The sequence below is a fragment of the Cetorhinus maximus genome, chromosome 7 (genome assembly GCF_964194155.1).
Source record: "Cetorhinus maximus chromosome 7, sCetMax3.hap1.1, whole genome shotgun sequence".
Taxonomy (NCBI): Eukaryota; Metazoa; Chordata; class Chondrichthyes; order Lamniformes; family Cetorhinidae; genus Cetorhinus; species Cetorhinus maximus.
This window is the reverse complement of record NC_135885.1, coordinates 110,171,962-110,193,380: the sequence shown is the minus strand read 5'-3', so window position 1 is coordinate 110,193,380 and position 21,419 is coordinate 110,171,962. Positions and strand designations below refer to the sequence as shown.

The 21,419-nt window shown below is 47.0% G+C and overlaps 1 protein-coding gene across 2 annotated transcripts in view; it reads right to left on the bottom strand.

Moving 5' to 3' along the window:
- The window catches only part of uggt2 (UDP-glucose glycoprotein glucosyltransferase 2), a 400,098-nt gene that overhangs the window by 236,075 nt on the left and 142,604 nt on the right, over nt 1–21,419 (bottom strand). For both annotated transcript variants that reach the window (XM_078545909.1, XM_078545910.1), the window contains exon 12: nt 11,336–11,427. In XM_078545909.1, the coding sequence (XP_078402035.1) occupies nt 11,336–11,427 (92 nt within the window). The remainder of the gene's footprint in view (nt 1–11,335; nt 11,428–21,419) is intronic.

The following is a 21,419-nucleotide window of genomic DNA, read 5'->3' as shown; positions in this document are numbered from 1 at the left end:
GGTTTCTACTCCACTTTGACGTCAGCCCCCCCATAACTCTAGACTTCCTTGCTTCTCAAAAATCTGTCTAACTCTGCCTTGAATAAATTCAATGACACAACCTCCAGTTTTCTGGGGAAGAGAAGTCCACATACTAATCACCCTTTGAAGGAAAAATATTCTCCTCATCTCCATTTTAAATAGTAGGCCACTTTCTATTAAACTATGTCCTTTGGTTCTAGTCTCTCCCAGAAGAGGAAAAATCCTCGCGGAATCTATCCTATGAAATACCCTCAGGATCTTAGATGTTTCAATAACATCTCCTCTCATCCTTCTGAAATCCAATGGGTATAGGCCCAACCTATTCAACCTTCCTTCATAAGATAAACCCCTCACCCAATGAATGAATCGAGTGAACCTTCTCCGAACTGCTTCAACGACAATTATATCTTTTTTTCAAAGGAGACCAAAACTGTACACCAGTGCTCCAGATGTGGCCTCACCAAGGCCCTGTACAGCTGCAGTAAAACTTCCCTACTTTTATGGGCAGAATTTTGCCCTTGGCGGGCAGGCTTGGCAGGGAAGGTTGGGAAGCTGACTGTCACCCGCGATCGGCACTGCACCACGATTTTATGCTGGCGGGCCAATTAAGGCCCACCCAGCATGAAATGACAGCGGCAGGGCTGAGTGCTGCCTGTGCAGGAGTGGGGAGGAGTGCGAGCTGGCCGAGCACGAACTTGGTGCTTGTGCATGAGTGAGCGCTGCATAATCTCCCTGCGGCACGGAGCTCCCTCAGTGGGATGAAGAGATGTGAAAAAAATTTTAAAAATAAAAATGTAATAAAATATGTCCCCCTCATATGACTCTGTCACATGAGCAGGGACATGTTATTAATTAAAAATTAAAGTTTTTATTTTATTTTTATTTGCTTTTGGAAACCTCATCCCGCCCGTGGATGAGGTTTCCAAAGAAGCGCAAAGGCCGCTTGGCCTTTTCGCCTGCACGCCAACCATTAGGTTGGACGAGCAGCTAAAAATTGAATTTAATTGATAACATAATGGCCTTAGCAGGCCTTTTAATTGCCAGCAGGCTTGCTGCTGGCTCCAGCGCACGCCTGCCAACCAAACTATCTCGCAACTGTGCACTGACGTCGGCATACTCAGCTGACATCAATGCGCGTCATTTCACACTTGAGCGGGTCGGGCGCGCGCCTGCCAGCTGAGTGAAAATTTCTGCCCTATATTCCATTCCCTTGCAATGAATGGCAACATCCCATTTGCCTTCCTAGGCCAGGATTTTCCGCTTGGCGATTTGGGGGCGGGGCCCGGTCGTCGAGGGGAAAATAACGCGGGGTGACATCGGGAGGAATCTCCGACATTATCCTGGGCCATTAAAATTTTTAGAAAGGTGGGCAGACAGCGAAATCAGCTGTCCGCCCACCGACCTGTCAATGGCCAATTAAGGGCATGGACAGGCTAATTAAAGTACTTAAAGACCTGCCGGGCCAACCTTAAGGCACTGGCGGGATGAAGTTTCATGTCCGTTTTGTACAAAAATAATAAAGTTTATGTGTTCTTTATTAACATATCCCATCTTGTGTGACATGTTAATAATTTTTTAACGTTTCTATTTTTAAAGTTTTTACCACTGTGAGTGATCTCCCTGAGACAGCACTTGGTCTCAGGGAGCAGTGCGCTCTTTCGTGCGCATGCGTGAAAGAGTGCACTTTGACAGATGGGGATTCCCTCCCCACTCCCTGCACAGGAAGCGCTTCTTGTCGGGGATGCCGCTGGGCGGGCCTGAATTGGCTCACCCACTTAAAATGGCGGCAGGCCCCGTTTCAGTGGCGGGGATCGGCTGTCCGCCCGCCGCCAAGCCGGTGGGGCCCGCTCGCCATCCGAGGAAAAGATTCTGCCCTAATCACTTGCTTGTAACTGCATACTAACTTCTTTTGATTCACATACCAGGGCAGGGTGTTCAAAAAGGAAATGGGGAGGGTACAGGCTCAACATGTTCCCTCTAGGGTGATAGGAAGGAGTAACAAGCCCAGAGAACCACGGATGACCAGAGATATTCAGGTTACCGTGAGAAGGAAAAGAGAGGCTTTTAGCAGGTACAAGGGGAGCAAATCAGCAGAGGCATTAGTGGAGTACAGAAAGTGCAGGGTGGAGCTTAAGAAAGCAATTAGGAGAGCAAAGAGGGGATATGAGAAAGCACTGGCTGGTAAAAGTAGGGAAAATCCCAAGATATTCTATAAGTATATCAATGGGAAGAGGATAACCAGGGAAAGAGTAGGGCCCATAAGGGACCAAGGAGGCAATCTATGGGTGGAGCCAGAGGACATCGTTCGAGTGTTGAATGAACACTTCACGTCCGTCTTCACCTAAGAGAATGAGGATGAAGGTATCAAACTCGAGGAGAGAGACTGTGAGGTTCTTAAGCAAATTGATATAGGGAGTGACAAAGTATTGGAAGTGTTAGCAGTCTTAAAAGTGGACAAATCTCCAGGTCCAGATGATTTGTGTCCCAGACTGCTGAGGGAGGCAAGGGAGGAGATCGCAGGGGCTCTGATCCAAATTTTTAATTCCTCTCTGGCCACGGGGGAGGTGCCAGAGGACTGGAGAACAGCTAATTTGGTTCCGTTATATAAGAAGGGTTGTAGAGATAAGCTAGGGAACTACAGGTCAGTGAGTCTCACGTCAGTGGTCGGGAAACTATCGGAGAAATTTCTGAAGGAGAGTATCTATCTACACGTGGAGAGGCAAGGTTTGATCAAGGATAGTCAGCATGGCTTTGTCAGAGGGAGGTCATGCCTAACAAATTCGATTGAATTTTTTGAGGAGGTGACCAGGTGTGTAGATGAGGGTAGTGCAGTGGGTGTAGTTTATATGGATTTCAGCAAGGCCTTTGACAAGGTCCCACATGGGAGACTTATAAAGAAGACAAATGCACATGGGACACAGGGTAATTTGATGAGGTGGATTCAAAATTGGCTTAGTTGTAGGAGGCAGAAGGTGATGACAGAAGGATGCTTTTGTGACGGGAAGCCAGTGTCCAGTGGCGTACCACAGGGATCTGTGCTGAGTCCCCTATTATTTGTCATTTATATAAACGACATAGATGACTATGTGGAGGGTAGGATTAGTAAGTTTGCGAATGATACAAAGATTGGACGGGTGGTTAACAGTGAGGTTGAGTGTCTTGGGCTACAGGAAGATATAGACGGGATGGTCAAATGGGCAGATAAGTAACAGATGGAATTTAACCCTGAAAAGTGTGAGGTGATACACTTTGGAAGGAGTAATTTGACAAGGAAGTATTCGATGAACGGCATGGCACTAGGAAGTTCTGAGGAACAAAGGGACCTTGGCGTGTGTGTCCATAGATCTCTGAAGGCGGAGGGGCATGTTAGTGGGGTGTTGAAAATAGCATTTGGAAAACTTGGCTTTATCAATCGAGGCATAGATTACAAAAGTAGGGAGGTCATGTTGGAGTTGTATAGAACCTTGATGAGGCCACAGCTGGAGTACTGTGTGCAGTTCTGGTCGCCACATTATAGGAAGGATGTGATTGCACTGGAGGGGGTGCAGAGGAGATTCACCAGGATGTTGCCTGGGAAGTTATGAAGAGAGGTTGGATAGACTTGGTTTGTTTTCGTTGGAGCAAAGAAGACTGAGGGGCAACTTGATCGAGGTGTACAAGATTATGAGGGGCATGGACAGGGTGGATAGGGAGCAGCTGTTCCCCTTAGTTGAAGGGTCAGTCACAAAGAAGCATAATTTCAAGGCGAGAAGCAGGAGGTTTAGGGGGTATGTGAGGAAAATCCTTTTTACCCAGAGGGTGGTGACGGTCTGGAATGCGCTGCCTGGGAGGGTGGTGGAAGCGGGTTGTCTCACATCCTTTAAAAAGTACCTGGATGAGCACTTGGCACATTATGACATTCAAGGCTATGGGCCAAGTGCTGGTAAATGGGATTAGGTAGGTAGGTCAGGTGTTTCTCACGTGTCAGTGTAGACTCGATGGGCCGAAGGGCCTCTTCTGCACTGTGATTCTGTGACACCCAGATCCCTCTGCACCACAGAGTTCTGTAATCTCTCTCCACTTAAATTTATTGCTTTTCTATCTTTCTCGCCAAAGTGGACAAGTTCACATTTCCCACATTTATACTCCATCTGCCAAATTTTTGCCCACTCCCTTAATCTGTCCCTCTGCAGACTCTCTACTACCTCTTGGCAATTTACTTTCCAACTGATCTTGGTGTCATCGGCAAATTTAGCTACCATAAGTTCAATCCCTTCATCCAAATCATTAATTTAGATTGTAAAGATTTGAGGCCCCGGCACTGATCTCACTAGTTACAGCTTCAGGGTCTCGGGTTAACCCCTTATCTGAAGGGCAGCACCTCCAATAGTGCAGCACTCCCTCAGTACTGCACTGAATTATCAGCCTTGATTTCCGTGCTCAAATCCTGGAGTGATCTGACTCAAAGGGGGAAATATGACTAATGAAGCCATGGCTGACACTTGCGACTGCTTTCTTTTAGCTGTTATTTCACTTACAACTCAAGAAGGCAGAACAATTCTGATGGATCAAAACATGCAGGTACAACTATGTACACTCAATGTCAAAGGGGGGGAGGAATTTACAACAATTATAATCACCAGGGAGAGAGTACTGAGAAAATTATTAGAACTAAAAGCTGACAAGTCCCCAGGTCATGTTGGCTTTCATCCAAGGGTTGTAAAAGAAATAGCTGCTGAGATAGTAGATGCATTGGTTTTAATTTTCCAAAATTCCCCAGATTCTGGAAAGGTCCCATCAGATTGGAAAATAACGAATCTGATTCCTCTGTTCAAGACAGCAGGGGGACAGAAAGCAAAAAACTACAGGCCAGTTAGCTTAACATCTGTCAGAGGGAAATTACTGGAATCGATTATTAAGGAAATTATAGCAGGGCATTAGGAAATATTAATGCAATCAGGCAGAGGCAACATGGTTTTGTGAAAGGGAAATCATGTTTGACTAACTTATTAGCGTTCTTTGAGGAAGTAGCAAGTATGATGGATAAAGGGGAACCTGTGGAAGTGCTGTACTTAGATTTCCAGAAGGCATTTGACAAGCTCCACATCAAAGGTTACTACACAAAATAAAAGCTCATGGTGTAGGGGGTAACATATTAGCACAGTTAGGGATTGGTTAGCTAACAGGAAACAAAGATTAGGCATAAATGGGTAATTTTCAAGTTGGTAAAATGTAACGAGTGGAGTGGCACAGGCATCAGTGCTGGGGTCTCAAATACTTACACTCTATATTAATAACTTGGATGACAGGATCAAATGCATGGGTGCTAAATTTGCTAATAGCAGATTCGATTTGTCGTGCTTTTAATGGGTAGGGCAAACCAGGGCAATTCGGTCTTCACTATAGAAGACACCAGAAATATCCCAGATATAGCTGTAAATCAGGAAATGGAAGGGAGGAACTCGAGAAAATTATAATCACCAGGGAAGGGGTATTGAGCTGTGGGCTGACAAATCCCCAGGTCCAGATGGACTTCACCCTAAGGTCTTGAAAGAAGTGGCTTGTGAGATAGTTGGTGCGTTGGTTTTAATTTTCCAAAATTCCCTCAATTCGGTGAAGACTCCATTAGATTGGAAAATAGCAAATGTAACTCCTTTATTCAAAAAGGGAGGGGGTCAGAAAGCAGGAAACTACAGACCAGTTAGCTTAACATTGGTAACTGGGAAAATCTTAGAAGATATTGTTAAAGATGTTATGGGACGGCACTTAGAAAAATTTAAGGCAATCAGGCAGAGTCAGCATGGTTTTGTGAAAGAGAAACCATTTTTAACCAATCTATTGGAGTTCTTTGAAGGAGTTACATGTGCTGTGGATAAAGGGATGTACTGTACTTAGATTTCCAGAAGGCATTTAGTAAGGTGCCACATCAAAGGTTATTGTGGAAAATAAAAGCTCATGTTGTGGGGGGTAATATATCAGCATGGATAGAAGATTGGCTAGGTAACAGGAAACAGAAAGTAGGCATAAATGGGTCTTTTTGGTTGGCGGGATGTAACAAATGGTGTGCCACAGTGATCAGTTCTAGGGCCTTAACATTTTACAACTCATATAAATGACTTGGTTGAAGGGACACAACTTATGGTTTCTAAATTTGCTGATGACACAAAGACAGGTAGGAAAGTAAGCTGAGAAGGGGACATAAGGAGGCTACAAAGGGGCATAGATAGGTTAGGTGAATGGGAAAAGATTTGGCAAATGGAGTATAATGTGGGCAAATGTGAAATTGTCCATTTTGTCAGGAAAAATGAAAAAAAAGCATATTATCTAAATGGTGGGAAAGTAGGAAGGTTATGCTTCAGAGGGGTCTTGACAGGGTGCATGTGGAGAGGATGTTTCCTCTTGTGAGAGAATCTAGAACTAGGGGTCACTGTTTAAAAATAAGGGGTTGCTCTTTTAAGACAGAGATAGGGAGAATTTTTTTGTCTCAGAGGGCCATAAATGTTTGGAACGCTCTCCCTCAAAAGGCAGTGGAAACAGAGTCTTTGAATATTTTTAAGTCAGAGGTAGATAGATTCTTGATCGCCGAGCCAGTGATGCCCGCGTCCAATGAACGAATAAATAAAATATTTAAAAAAGGATGGTAGGCTTGGTTTATCTAATGGGAAAGGGACCTACTTTATATACTCAAATTCCTGCTTGCAATTCAGAAACTCCTTGTCAGGAGACTGGCTCCTTTAAAGTAAACTTACAGCAAATTCTGCTTTTTGAGAATACTACAGTGGAAGAAGGTTTTTCAGGACTAGCTAAATCATCTGCTTCACCTTAATGGCATCAGTACACTACTGTATGCCAAAAAACAAGCAACAAATCTAGGCTGGCCAATTATACTAATATACAGGAAGTTATTATGAAACTGGCAAAGGAAGAGAAAGCAGAGAGTAGTGTTGACTGTTGTTTTTCACACTGGAGGGAGGCAGACAGTGCAATTTTCCACAGATCAGTATTAGCACCACTTCTCTTTTTGATAACATATTAATGACTTGGACTTGGGTAAACAGTGTATAATTTCAAGCTATCAGGTGCCACAAAATTGAAAATGCAATAAACATTGTGGAGGATAGTAATAGATTTCAGGAGACTGTGGACGGGCTGGTGAATATGGGCAGACACAAGGCAGATGAAATACAACGCAGGAAAGTACTATGGGCAGAATTTTCCCGTTGGTGTACGTGTAAAATATGCACAGTGACATCAAGCTTGCGTCCCGATGTCACCATGAACCATCGCCATATTTGGGAAGGTGGGCGCTATAAGTTCGGATGCGCGTCCACCATCAATTAACGGGCCAGTTAAGTGCCCTTGAAGCAGCAATTGAACTTGGATTTTCGCAGCCCATGCGACCTTCAGGACGTCGCATGGGCGCAACAGGAAGGCGGGTAGGAGACATCTGTATAATCCTCATCCACGGGCAGGATAAAAGGGGTGAGTGGGGTCGTGATTGTGATCTTTCAGGTGTTTAAGTGTGAAAGTAACTTATACTTGCCTGTGTGAGCAGGAATACTTCAATACCAGCTGCTTAGGCAGGAGTAAAAGCCTTGCTCAGGACTCTACAGTAAAGTTCATTTTTGGGGGCTCCAGATTTCAGGAAGCCTTCCCTTAGCCTGGGAATGGGAGTTGTGCTCTTCACTGGAGGCACCTCCTCTGAGGAGGAAGCGAGGGCCAGAATGGGCAGGAGGCCAGGAGTCCACATTCAGCCTCCAGGGGAGCCACGTTTGGGAGAAGAGGCGCAGGCAAAAGGGGCGCAGGGCCAACAGGAAGTCCAAGGCAGAAGGGGCCACAGAAGATGCCAATATCCTGCTGCCAGGGTATACCTGGGTAGTGAAGCAGCTACCTCAATATATCTGAGGTTCAGTGCTGAGGGTGGCTCCATCTCTCAAGGGAGACAGTCAACTATATCTGTCAGATGATTGGCCCTGAGATCTCTGCAAATTGTGTGGGCGGGCACCCCATGCCAGTGGCTCTAAAGGTCACAGCTACCCTCAACTTCTATGCCTCTGGCTCTTTCCAGGGATCGGCAGTTGATCTCTGCGGAGACTCCACACTTGTGTCAAGCAGGTGACAGACGCTCTGTTCAGACGGGCATTGACTTTCATCCATTACTGCTGGGGCGAGGCCAGCCAGACACAGCGAGCCAGAGGCTTTGCGGCCATTGCTGGCTTCCCTTGCGTTCCGGGTGCAATCGACCGCACACATGTGGCCATCAAAGTGCCAGCAGGTGAGCCCGGTGCCTTTGTCAACAGGAAGGGCTTCCACTCCTTGAAAGTGCAGATAGTGTGTGATCACAGGATGCTGATTCTACAAGTCTGTGCAAGGTACCCAGGCAGCTCCCACGACGCTTACATACTCAGACATTCCCAGGTGCCGAGGCTCTTCAGTGCTCCAGCCCGGCTGGATGGATGGCTGCTGGGTGACAAGGGCTATCCCCTCAGAAGGTGACTCAAGATTCCTCTCCGCCATCCAGGAACAGAAGCTGAGCAGCGCTACAATAGGAGCCATGTCTCCATAAGGGCTGCGGTGGAGAGAAACATTGGTCTTCTCAAGATGCGCTTCCAATGCCTGGACCGCTCAGGGGGCACACCCCAATACCCCCCAGATCGTGTGTCAGTGATAGTGGTTGCATGCTGCGCTCTCCACAATCTGGCACTGGAAAGGGGCGACGCAGTGGACGAGGAAGATATAGACACAGTTGCTCCGAATGCACATAATGAGTCCAGCAGTGACTCCGAGGATGAACACGCACAGGAGAATGCTGAGGTAGACGCTGACCCGGGCATACTCCAGGGAGGCAGGGACACCTGGGAGGCTTTAATCCAAAGAACCTTCAGCTAGGCCACCACAGATGGACCTTCAACACACACCAGGGCTGCAGGCTCCATACTCGATACCTGAGCACTAAATCAGCCTGGATACTAACATTAACTTGTCAATAAAGCTCAATGTCAAACAACTCACTCATAACATCATGGCTTCCCATCCACTTGCAGAAGTAAGGAATCATCCTGAGGCATGGCAACATATCAAAATTTATTGAGGGAACAAATGTAACTTCATAAAGCAAAAAATAAGATGTTGGACATCACACCAAGTCTTCCAGGAACTACAATGGGCCAACATAAAAGCAACAGTGAGAAACCTGTGGTGTTCCTAAGGTGCCTCAAATTTATGCTTACGGGTGCTACGTCTAGGTGCTGTCCCCTTGCTGGTACTGGCATTTGAGATAGCCTGCTCACTGCGCTCGATGACCTTGGCGGGCGTCCTCTGGCCCGTGGAGCATTTGATGGCCCCGCCTGGGAGGGAGCAACCAGTTCCACAGCTGGCTGGGGTGCAAGGGTGACGGCTACATTAAGTGACTTGAGGCAACATGGTACTCACCCTTCTTGAGCACAGGAGATCATTGAATCATTTGCGGCACTGGACCCACGTGCACCGCACCACATCATGGGAGCTGACACTCTCAGCCACCTCCTCCCACGCACGTTTGGACAGATGGTGAGGCCTCCACCTCCCATCACTCGGAAGAAGGACCTCCCGCCGCGCTGCCACCACCTCCAGGAGGGAAGCTAAGCGCTCTTCGGAGAAACGAGGAGCACACTGCCCCGGTGGCCTACCCTCCAGCCAGGCCTGCCCCAATGGCCTACCCTCCGGACTTGCGTCAGGCACATTGCCCCTCTGATGTGCTCTTCTCCCAGCCATTGTGAGCAGCCTCGCAAAGGCTGCCAGGCCTTCATTTAAACAGGCTGCCGGGTCGCCGTTGGACCCGGCGGTCTGTGCACGCCCACCGCCACATGCCTACTCCCACTATCCACAGGAGTTGTGAACTACTCTGGGCAGGCCTTAATTGGCCTGCTCGGGTAAAATGGCGGCGTGGACCCAATCAAATGTTACAGAGGTCCGGTCTTTTTCAGCCTCACGCAATTGCCAGATTAAGGGGTGAGTAGGTGGCTAGGGTATTTATGTCAGAGGCTAAAGTTGAGAAAGATAGGAGGGTAGTGAACACAGAAGAACGCAGAAGAAGCATGATGAGCTGAGATGGAGTTGCAGAGGCAGAAGGAGGAAAGCAGTAAAAATATCTCAGTGAGAAACCTGGAGAAGTGGGTGGTAGAGAACAAGGATTTTAAATGAAAGGTCAGGGGATGAAACTAAATGAGATGGACAAGGAGAAGAAGTTGCCAGATCAGTAGGACAACTGATCAAGGTGTGATTTGGCTATAAGGTCAACATCACCACCACATTAGTTTGTCCAAGGCAAGTGGTGGAAGGTATAGCAATGCAGGCAAGTTTCATTAAGGGGGATGTTGTCATCACCCTCAGTTAGAATTCTGTCAAGACCGTGATGCTAAACCAATCAACTGTAACAAGTTTACAGGTGGAAAGAGCCTTGTTCACAAGCCATTCTAGAGGGAGATGCAGTGAGGGACGATGATAGCATAATTGCAGGAATCGCAAATGAGACGGGAAGCAGACTGGCATAATTAGCAATCAGTGGCTGTGCTGGAAGGAAAGGTCGACTATTGAAGAAGATAGGGCAGTTAGAGTTGCTCCTGATAAAGCAAGCAGTGATGAGTGCCTCGATGCACCCTTTGGAGGATGTCAAGAGTACTACAGAGGGAAGTTGTGGAGCTATCTAAGAGGGAGTCAGATCTGGGGCAGTAGTGGCGGAGGGGTAAAAAGGAAAGAAAAGTTTAAAAAAAAGGGAGAGAACAAGGGGAATCGAGGTGCTGGCTGCTACTCCAGACCTGAACCCAAGATGTGCACACAGTTCACATCATTCCAAAATAAATGTGTGCACTCAGCAAAATAGACATATTTAGGGATAGCTTCAGTTAGGCAGCCTTTCCCATTTGTAATACCATAGGTGACCATGTCATTCTCGAACTTCTTTTTCCCTTCCCCTCTTCTATATGCTCATTCTCCTACTAAAGGTTCTTTGTTGTTTTTCCTTACTTTGGCCCTTCAACCATATGACCAAATGAGCCCAGGGAGAAGGCTGCATATGGAGAGGGTGGCAAATTTCATTGAATACTACTGAGGAGATGAAGTGGGAAGCCTCAAAGACGCACTTTGAGAACACAACTGTTCCTATTTGTTCAATAAGGGAAGATGGGAAATACACAGATGGTTGTTGATTACAGTAGTACTCTTTAGATTGAGATGGCCATTTTAACTCCACACATTAATGCATACAGTAACTGAATAATGTTATAATGCTGAAGAGAAAAGTCTGCAACGTCATGGCAAGCAAGGAGAATAGATATAGAAAGCCATTTGTACCCACCTGAATGGATTATGAGTGTCCAGGTCAATATGTAGCCCATTTATAAACAAAGCTGAATCCCCAGGTTGAAGTCCCAAAGTTTCTGCAAAGTGCTAAATAAGCCAAATAGACTTTTAGAAAAATGATCACATTTTGTTAATGCAGTATGAAATATCACAATGAAATATCACATTCGGCTATTTGCGCTTTGGTTTTCCCAATTCTTGAAATATCTAGTGAAGCTCAATGCAGCCGAATATCATTGACTGTTCAGTGAACAGACATCTCCATTTTTCTTATTTTAGCTAGCACAACATGCAATTTCTAATGGTATAAAAATCACAACCAAACATTATTGATTCAAAAATAAACTGCAAGTATACAGTTTACAACTTAATAAATATACATAATTCTTTATCATTATTATGACTATAAGTTTTAGGGAAAGCAGTACAGCTTCCTTTGTCATTATTTACATAGAAATTTTCTTCAGATATCATTGGAACACTGTTCAACCAACTGGGATTCTACTCTGATACTGAATGAATCCTAGTATGAATACATTGATGTAGCACTGCTTTAGAGTAAGGTTTGAAACCTGTTCCTAAATGCCATTAATAACTTCCTCCTAGGAGTGCTATAAAAACTGCCTTACTGGTCTCACATTTGTGATGTATCAGTGATTAAACTAATGTGCCACATTTCATCGCTAGTACCACATTTTCAAGGACAAACAGTTATCGTTGTCACGGCTTTCTGAAATTAAATTCAAGATTTTTGCTTCTGTAAATCAAACTCAAATTTCATCCACTCTGTTGAAATATTTCAGCTGAGCTATCAGCCTGAAATATTGATGCAGCAACAGACTGAAACATAAGTTCCTTAATCCGCTAGAAAAAGGGTGCATCATATTTTTGAAAAAGTAATTGCTTAAATGTATTAAAAATAACTTCAAAAGGTGCTTTTAAATCAGCAAGTATGATAGATAATGACTTAGAATAACTGCAATTAGCTCAGATTTCAAATCTATTATTGGCATTAATGTACCAAATGTTTCACTTTTCAACAGTGTTTTTTACTACTAAACTTTGCTTCTTAAAATCATTGGTTTCAATGAAAGTCTAAGAGGATTGACATTATAGTCGACTAGTACAAAAGCAAAATACTACGGATGCTGGAAATCTGAAATAAATATTAAAAATGCTGGAAATAGTCAGGCAGCATCTGTGTACAGAAACAGAATTAATGGCCAGGCTTTTCGGTGGACCCCGCACGCCGACCCATAAAATGACGCGGTGACATCGGGCATGCGTCCAGATGTCACTGTGCGTCATTCCAATCTTTTGTTTGGCGGGCGTGCACCGGAGTCGGCTGCGCACCCACCGAACTGTCAAAGGCCTGTTAAGGGCATTAGTAATCTAATTAACCAATTGGACAGGGCTGCCCGTCCAACCTTAAGGTTGGTGGGCAGGTAAAGAGCCCAGGCGGCCTTCGCATTTTTCATGAAACCTCATCCACGGGCGGGATGAGGTTTCATGAAGGATTTACTAAATTCATAAAAAATTTTCAAATATTTCATAAACATGTCCCAGTTCATGTGACGCTGTCACATGAGGGGACATGTGTAAATGATTTTCAACTTCCTTTATTGTAAACTTAAAAACTGAAGTTAATCTCCCTGAGGCAGCTCTGTGCCTCAGGGAGATTTCTGCGCTCTTCCGCGTGCATACGCGCAAGAGCGCAGGCCCCGACTCTAACTCCTCACCCCCACCCGCACAGGTAGCGCTGAGCGCTTCTGGGTGCGCATCACGCTGGACGGGCCTTAATTGGCCCGTCGACGTAAAATGGCAGCGCAGCCGATTGCGGGCAGCGATCGGCTCTGTCGCCCACCCGCACCCGTTCCCGACCAGCCCGCCCGACGGGGAGAAAATTTTCCCCAACATTTCAGGTTAAGATGACCTTTCATCAGAACTGAAGAAAGATAGAAATGTAGTAGCCTTAAGACAGTGGAAGGAGGCAGGAGGCAGGAGGCAGGAAGAACAAAAGGAAAAGTCTGTGATAGGGTGGAAGGCAGAAGAGGTTAAAAATTCCATGGTACAAAAGCCAAAGAGAGTGGTAATGACAATAGTGAAGTATAGTAAAGAAACAACAGATGAGGCATGAATGGCTACATAACAGCTGAATGCAACATAAAGTAATGAAGAAAGAAAGAAGACAAGATTGAACCAGCCAAAAATAAACACATATAGAACAAGATGGAGGCAGCGATTATTATCTAAAATTTTGCACTCAATGTTGAATCCAGAAGGCAGTAGAATGTCCAGCCGAAAGATAAGGTGCTATTCCTTGAGCTTGTGTTCAGCTTCACTGGAACACCATGGCAGGCCATGGACAGAAGTGTCAGAGTCGAAGCAAGATGGGGAATTAAAATGGCAAGTGACAGGAAGCTTGGGGTCATGCTTGCGGACTGGCCACAAAGCGGTCACCCAGTCTGCTCTGGAGATCTTCCCCCTACAACCTCCAACTTCATAGCCCTTCAATCCCAAACAGCCCAATTCTACCTCCTTCCCAAAATTAATAAACATGACTGCCCTGGTCAACCCGTTGTTGCAGCCTGTTCCTGTCTCACTGAATGTATTTCTTCCAATCTCAACTCTATTCTTTCTCCCCTTGTCCAGTTTCTTCCTACTTATATCCATATATGCACCAATGCCCTACGTCACTTCAGCAGTTTCCATTTTACTAGCCCTAACTATTTACTCTCCACCATAGACATCCACTCCCTCTGTACTCTATTCCTCATCAGGATGATGTGAGTGAGAACTTGCACCTTCTCCCTGGAACAGAGGTCCAAACATCACCATCACTCTTTTCCACTTGGCTGAGTTTGTTCTCATACTGAATAACTTCTCCTTCAATTCCACTCACTTCTTCCAAATAAAAGGTGTTGGATGCTAAGGTACTTGCATGGGTCCTAGCTATGCCTGCCTTTTGGTCAGGCATGACATTTATTATTCCAGTCCTACTCAGGCCCCTTCCCTTTTCTCTTTTTCCAGTATATTGCTGACAACACTTCCTGCTCTTGCCATGTTCTTTCGCGTCTGCCAAAAATTAACTGACTGGTATCCTACGTGGTCAGATCTCGTGCTGAGAGCTTCAATGTGTAAGTACTCACAAACCTCATTTAACTGATCTACATCTTCAAGCCTGAATACCAGAAAACTAATCATTTCTTTAAGTCCAAAGCAATTTGCACATCAGCATCATTGCTTCTGGCTTCATTGGCTTTAGGCAGATGTACTGAGTGTCAGCACACCAAAGTATCACATGGAAATATTTTCAGTATTTGAATGATTACAGTTCACAAACAAAGCCCGTTAGGAATAATGAGATAGATGTTGTATATAGGATAAAGATGAAGGTGGGCACTGTAGTATTTTTGCTCTAATGGATGAAAAGCTGCATTGTGAAAATACTGTGAATGTTTGTTAATACAGATTGTCTAATTAAAAAGGTTAATTAATTTTCTTTATCCTGGGCTTACATTCTTAAATGATGTGGAAATAATAATGGTAACAAGATCAACAGATTTATCCAAAGTGCTAATTTTTGAACAAACTTATAAACAGGGCTTTGTGCAGAGCCATAGAAACAGAAAATAGGAGCAAGAGTAGGTCATTCGCCTCTTCGGGCCTGCTCCAACATTCAATATGATCATGGCTGATCCTCTATCTCAACACAGTACTCCCGTGCTCTCCCCACATCCCTTGGCATCTTTAGAGTCCAGAAATCGACCTATTTCCTTCTTAAATATAGTCAGTGACTTGGCCTCCACAACCCTCTGTGGTAGAGAATTCCATAGGTCCACCACCCTCTGAATGAATAAGTTTCTCCTCATCTCAGTCCTAAATGGTCTAGCCTGTATCCCGCGACCATGGCCCCTTGTTCTAGACCCCCCCCAGACAGTGGAAATATCATCTCTGTATCCAATCTGTCCATCCCTGTCAGAATTTTATATGTTTCAATGAAATCCCCTCTCATTCTTCTAAACTCCAGTGAATAGAGGTCTTGTCGACCCAATCTCTCCTCCTACGACAATCCTGCCATCCCAGGAATCAGTCTGGTGAATCTTCGCTGCACTCCCTCTTTGGCAAGAATATCCTTTCTTACATAAGGAGACCAAAACTGCAGACAATACTCCAGGTTTAGCACCTGGTTCCCAAGAGTTCTAATTCTTTAGCACTTTATAGAAAATAGCCACTCCTGCACCAAATGATTAATTTGGAGTTTTCAAAAGGATGTTTTATTTTGATTAAATTCATAGGCCGGGATTTTCCCTGAAATCAGCAAAGTCCAATATCGGACGGGGAAATTGGCATTTGACTCACTAATGGCAATGGCGAAATTTCATCCCGTAAACTGTGGGACAAGGTGAAAATAAAATCAGAGGCACAGGTTTTACGTTGGATCTCTGGTGGGGCGGCCTTGGATTCGCCTGCCCCACTGTGACCTCAGAGCTTCAGTAATCCGGGCGCCATATTAAAAGGCCACCCTTGCACAGAGCTAACACTCACTAAGGGATAGGTAGCCGCTGGGAACTGGTGGCTGCCAAAGCCCTCAAATTAAGCTACGCCTTCCTTGAGCGCCTACTGGATGTAGTGGAGGCCCGTCGCAATGTCCTCTCTCAGGGCAAAGACCAGCAAGCAAGGTCACCAATCCACATGGGAGGCGGTGGAAGTGGTGATCAGTGCCAACACACTCCAAAAGATGACAGCCACCCAGTGCTAAAAGAGGATAAATGATCTCCTCCATTCTGCCAGGGTAAGTCACTCTTCTCATCACTCTCAACTCACACACTCACAAACCCATCACACATTCATGGGAATCTCACTCACTACCAGTTCAAGGGACATCACCACTCACTCTCTCACACACACAATTTCATCTGCCCTGCGGATCATGTCCACAGCCCATCCATGGCACCACTCACACATGCCTGGCAGGCATACTGTTTACACTCTCTCTATATATCTTCTTGCAGGACATGCTGGCACACAGCAAAAGGGAGAGATCTCAGTCTGGTGGAGGAATGCCCGACTTCAAGGTCCTGACAGACTTTGAAAATAGAGTCATCCAGCTGTGACGAGGATGTGGATGATTCCTGTGCTGACGGTGAGGTCAGCGGTGTTTAACCAAGTGAGGATCCAGCACCGCAACATCCATCAGACAACCATACTGTACAAGATGTCTCCTGTGTCACAGGCCACTGCCATGCACTAATTATCTCTCCTTTCTTTTGTAGGAATCAGCTGAGGGGATCCATGAGCCAGGTCCTCGACTCCAGCCCCGAGGACACCACAGAAGAGGAACTCGCAGACACCGACACTGAAAACCTGTTGCAGCACTCACCCACACCCTCCACCAGTACAGAGACACACACCTCGGTGGGACCTAGTTCTAGAGCAGTCTCAGGATCACAATCTGGTAAGTACATAGCACTGTCTGATCCACGGCAGATGGAGGCAGGGACATTCAGGGTGCCAGCACTCAGAGGACTGCTGAGACCGAGTCAGATGTGGAGCCTCTGGACTTGGTCATACCTCAGTTGCTGGAGCTGCAAAGAAAAGCTCGGAAATATTGGTAAGGGATATCTGCTGCACTCTCAGAATGCAAGGCATGATGGAGGAGCCTGTCCTCCTTCAGATCGGAGGTGATAGTGCCGGCATGCCAATGCATTGAGTCAACACTGGCAACTGGCAGCGTGGCAGCGGCCATGGAGACCTTGGTCCAGGACATTGGTCCTGCACTACTTCAGAAGCTGCACTCCATCGTTGAGGCACTTGCTGGCATCCATCAGTGTCAATGCGAGGGGGGACGGGGCATCTTGAGCCCGCTCCAGCTGCCCCTAACTCTCAAGGAGTCAGCCAGGACCCTCGGGCACCCATTAGCGAGGAGGATCAGCAAGTGCACACCCCAAGGCCATCCACCCAGATGACTTCAGGAGTGGCCGGCCCTTCCAAATCCCCTCTAGACCCCAGCAACTCCAGCTCTGCAGGCTGAGGAGGGTGGCACTGCCATACAGCAGGACCCTGAAAGCTGACAGGGCCCTCCAGGTCTCGGCCCTCCAGAGGATGACCGTCATGGTCATCACAGACAACAGGACGTAGCAGGCCACCTCCTGCTGCTGTGGATGTCAGGGATGCACCAAGACAGGTTTAGAAAGGTCAAGAAGATGTAGTTGCACAACGTGGGCACGGGTATAAATCACTTCTACCTATTGTTGTCCATTGGAAATACACTCTCAAGAATGTCTCCTTGTCTATGGCTCCTTGATATGATGAGCAGTGTTTATGTCAATCAGATGTGAAACCTTGGTCCCTGGACAAATGAAGGCAAGTGACGCAGTCCATGGCCTCTCCTCTGTGCAGTGTGTAACCTTCTGAGCACAGTGATTGTCCGGGTTCAAAGTCACTCTCCAGATCAGTGATACCTGCACCTCAATGTGGCTTGTGTTTGCTGTACAAATCTCGCACCCAAGCGTCACTGGGTTCCATGATGTTCTCTGTGTGCTCTCAGCACCTTAGAGGCAGGACCACGCCGCCATCCCATCAGCATTCCTGACAAGTGAAGGTGTGGTGCTGAAGAGAACAGGCGATGAAGCCTGCCAGAAGATCAAGTGCTATTAAAGTCCATGTGCCTGCTGTACGTCAGCAGCATCTCCGCAATATGAACCTCTTCACGGAGCATTTGTGTGCTGCCCTCAGCCAGACAGGTGTCAGACATTCCCAGACGCAAAGTGAAGCTTTCAGGAGTGTCCTCACTGCATCTCGTCATCATCCTCCTGGAATCTGTGGCAATGAGGGTCTCATGAGCACGCCTGCCTCATCTGGCCAGTGCAATGGCCTCATCACCTGCATCCTTCCCTGCCAGGACTTCATCACCCTCATCCCTTTCGACTTCCTCCTCATCGGAGGAGACATGCAGCTCACCCATCTCCTCAGAGAAACAGAGAAACTAGGAGCAGGAGTAGGCCATTCGGCCCTTCAAGGCTGCTCCACCAATTGTTATGATCATGGTTGATCATCCAACTCAATAGCCTGCTCCCGCTTTCTCCCCATACCCTTTGATCCCTTTCGCCCCAAGAGCTATATCTAACTCCTTCTTGAAAACATACAATGTTTTGGTCTCAACTACTTTCTGTGGTAATGAATTCCACAGGCTCACCACTCTCTGGGTAAAGAAAGTTCTTCTCATCTCAGGCCTAAATGGTCTACCCAATATCCTCACAATATGACCCCTGGTTCTGGACTCCCCCATCATCGGGAACATCCTTCCTGCATCTACCCTGTCTAGTCCTGTTAGAATTTTATAAGTTTCTATGAGATTCCCCCTCATTCTTCTGAACTCCAGTGAATGTAATCCTAATCAACTCAATCTCTCCTCACATGTCAGTCCCGCCATCCCGGGAATCAGTCGGGTAAACCTTCGCTGCACTGCCTCGATAGCAAGAACATCCTTCCTCAGATAAGGAGACCAAAACTGCACACAATATCCCAGGTGTGGTCTCACCAAGGCCCTGTACAATTGCAGCAACACATCCCTGTTCCTGTACTCGAATCCTCTGGCTATGAAGGCCAACATATCATTTGCCTTCTTTACTGCATGCTACAACTGCATGCTTATCTTCAGCGACTGGTGTACAAGGACACCCATGTCTCGTTGCACATTTCCCTCTGTCAATTTATAGCCATTCAGATAATAACCTGCCTTCCTGTTTTTCCTACCAAAGTGGATAACCTCACATTTGTCCATATTGTACTGCATCTGCCATGCATTTTCCCACTCACTCAGCTTGTCCAAATCGCACTGAAGCATCTCTGCATCCTCCTCACAGCTCACCCTCCCGTCCAGCTTTGTGTCATCAACTAGGTCCTCCGACCATTTCATCGCAAGGTTGTGTAGCACACAACAAGCCACTATAATGCGTGACACCCTCTGGGGAGCGTACTCGAGTGCTACACCAGACCTGTTGAGGCACCAGAATCTCATTTTCATGATCTCTACGGTGTGCTCCACCAAACTCCGGGTTGCAGCATGAGCCCCATTGTACCTTCTCTCAGCAGCAGTCTGAGGCCACTGCATGGGCGTCACCAGCCACGTCCTTTGTGAGTAGCCCTTGTCCCTGATGAGCCAACCTTGAAGCCTGTGTTGTCCCTAGAAGATGTCAGGTATCTGCTATAAGTCGTGGACACTTCCAGGGTATCTTGCACAAACATGCATGATCCGTTTGTTATGGTCGCAGACCAGCCAAACATTGAGAGAGTGGAAGTCTCTGCGGTTCCCATACTGGGCTGATTGTTGCCAGGGAGATTTAAGAGCCTCGTGAGTGCAGTCGATGACACCCTGCATCTGTGGGAATCCGGATATCTCAGCAAAGCCCAGTGCTCTGGCGTCCTGGCTTGCATGATCGCTGTTGAAATTGACAAAGGTGCGTGCCTTGGTAAAAAAGGTATCCGTGACCTCCTGGATACATTTAGGAGTGGAGGCTTGAGAGAGAGCACACAGGTCCCCTGTGGAGCCCTGGAAGGAGTCACTGCCGTAGAAACTGAGCGCAATGGTCACCTTCACTGCCACTGTCAGTGAACGCCCTCTGAGTCCCCGTGGTGCTAAATCCTGCAAAAGGTGGCATGTGTGAGCGACCAGTTCCTTTAACATCGGTGATACTGATTCTCGCTCATCTGCAAGGTAGTACATGCACTGTCTATGGACCCAGGGTCTAGTGAAGCACCTACAAACAACAGCTCTCTGGGGTTCATTTTCTGTGTGTGGAGGAGGCCCTGCCACCCCTTGGTCTTGAGGGTTCTGCTTCTCCCTTTGGCAAGACACGTGCCTCTGTCACTTTCTTCTCCATCTACCCTCTTGCCTATAAGCAATGAGGCAGACAGAGAGATTATCAGGCACCATCTTCCTGATAGTCTCCTCACTGCAGTATCGAAGAGAGGCACAAGGGTCAGCAACTGTCTCCTGAGGACCACTCTTGGTCCAGTCATCGCCTATGGCTGCCTCTCAAGGCCCCTTCACGCGAGCCGGAGAGTCCAGGCGACCACATGGATACCCAGTGTTTAGTGCACATGATGGTTCACCATGCCCACGCACTACCCCACATCATATGATCGAGTGGCGACAGCTTCAGCCCCTCGAATGCATCTCAGGTGCAGGCATTGTCCTAACCTGCACTCCAAGGCTTCGCGGTTTGCTTGGACCATGAAGGTGACTTTTCAATGTCTATTTAAACATAATACCAGGGATTAGGAGCACATCCCTCTGTCAGTGTTCCATGGTGACCTTTCCCAAGGGTCACCCAAAGATTCTGCAGCACCACTGCACTCATTCGATTTTGAAGGCTGCGTGCAAGGGGTTAAAAGTAGAGCATCATTGGCATTCAAAGGAATTAGTGCTGCTTGAGTGGGCACAGTTGCTTGACAGGCCTGACTCCAGGCATGTCAATTGAGCTCAAGCTAGATGGTCTCAGCTGTCGAAGAGTGCTCACCTTTGACACGTTTTTCCATTTGCCTGGCCTTTTCCTTCCCCACACCCCCCCCCAACCCCCAGCATGTGTTTGTGTGCAACTTTCAGTCTGTGCTGCCATGACCTGTCCTTCCCCCTTGTTGCCCTAGCCTCGAGGTTCCCTTCTCTCTGGCACCGTTGCCCTAACCCTGAGGTCCCCTTTTCTCCGTCACTATTGTCCTAGCCCCAAGGTCCCCTTCTCTCCAACATTGTTACCCTTACCCCAAGGTCCCCTTCTCTCCAGCACTGTTACCCTTGGCCCAAGGTCCCCTTCTCTCCAGCACTGTTACCCTTACCCCAAGGTCCCCTTCTCTCCATCACTGTTACCCTTACCCCAAGGTCCCCTTCCCTCCAGCACTGTTACCCTTGGCCCAAGGTCCCCTTCTCTCCAGCACTGTTGCCTAGCCCTGGCACCACAAGCCAGCTGCAAAGAAGCTAGTGTGGAGACTTGCCTGTAACACCCCTGAATCCACGCAGCCGCTTCCTTGCAATGGGATCCTCGTGAGCGCTGCGCTAAGTTGTGTGCACTCATCTCCAA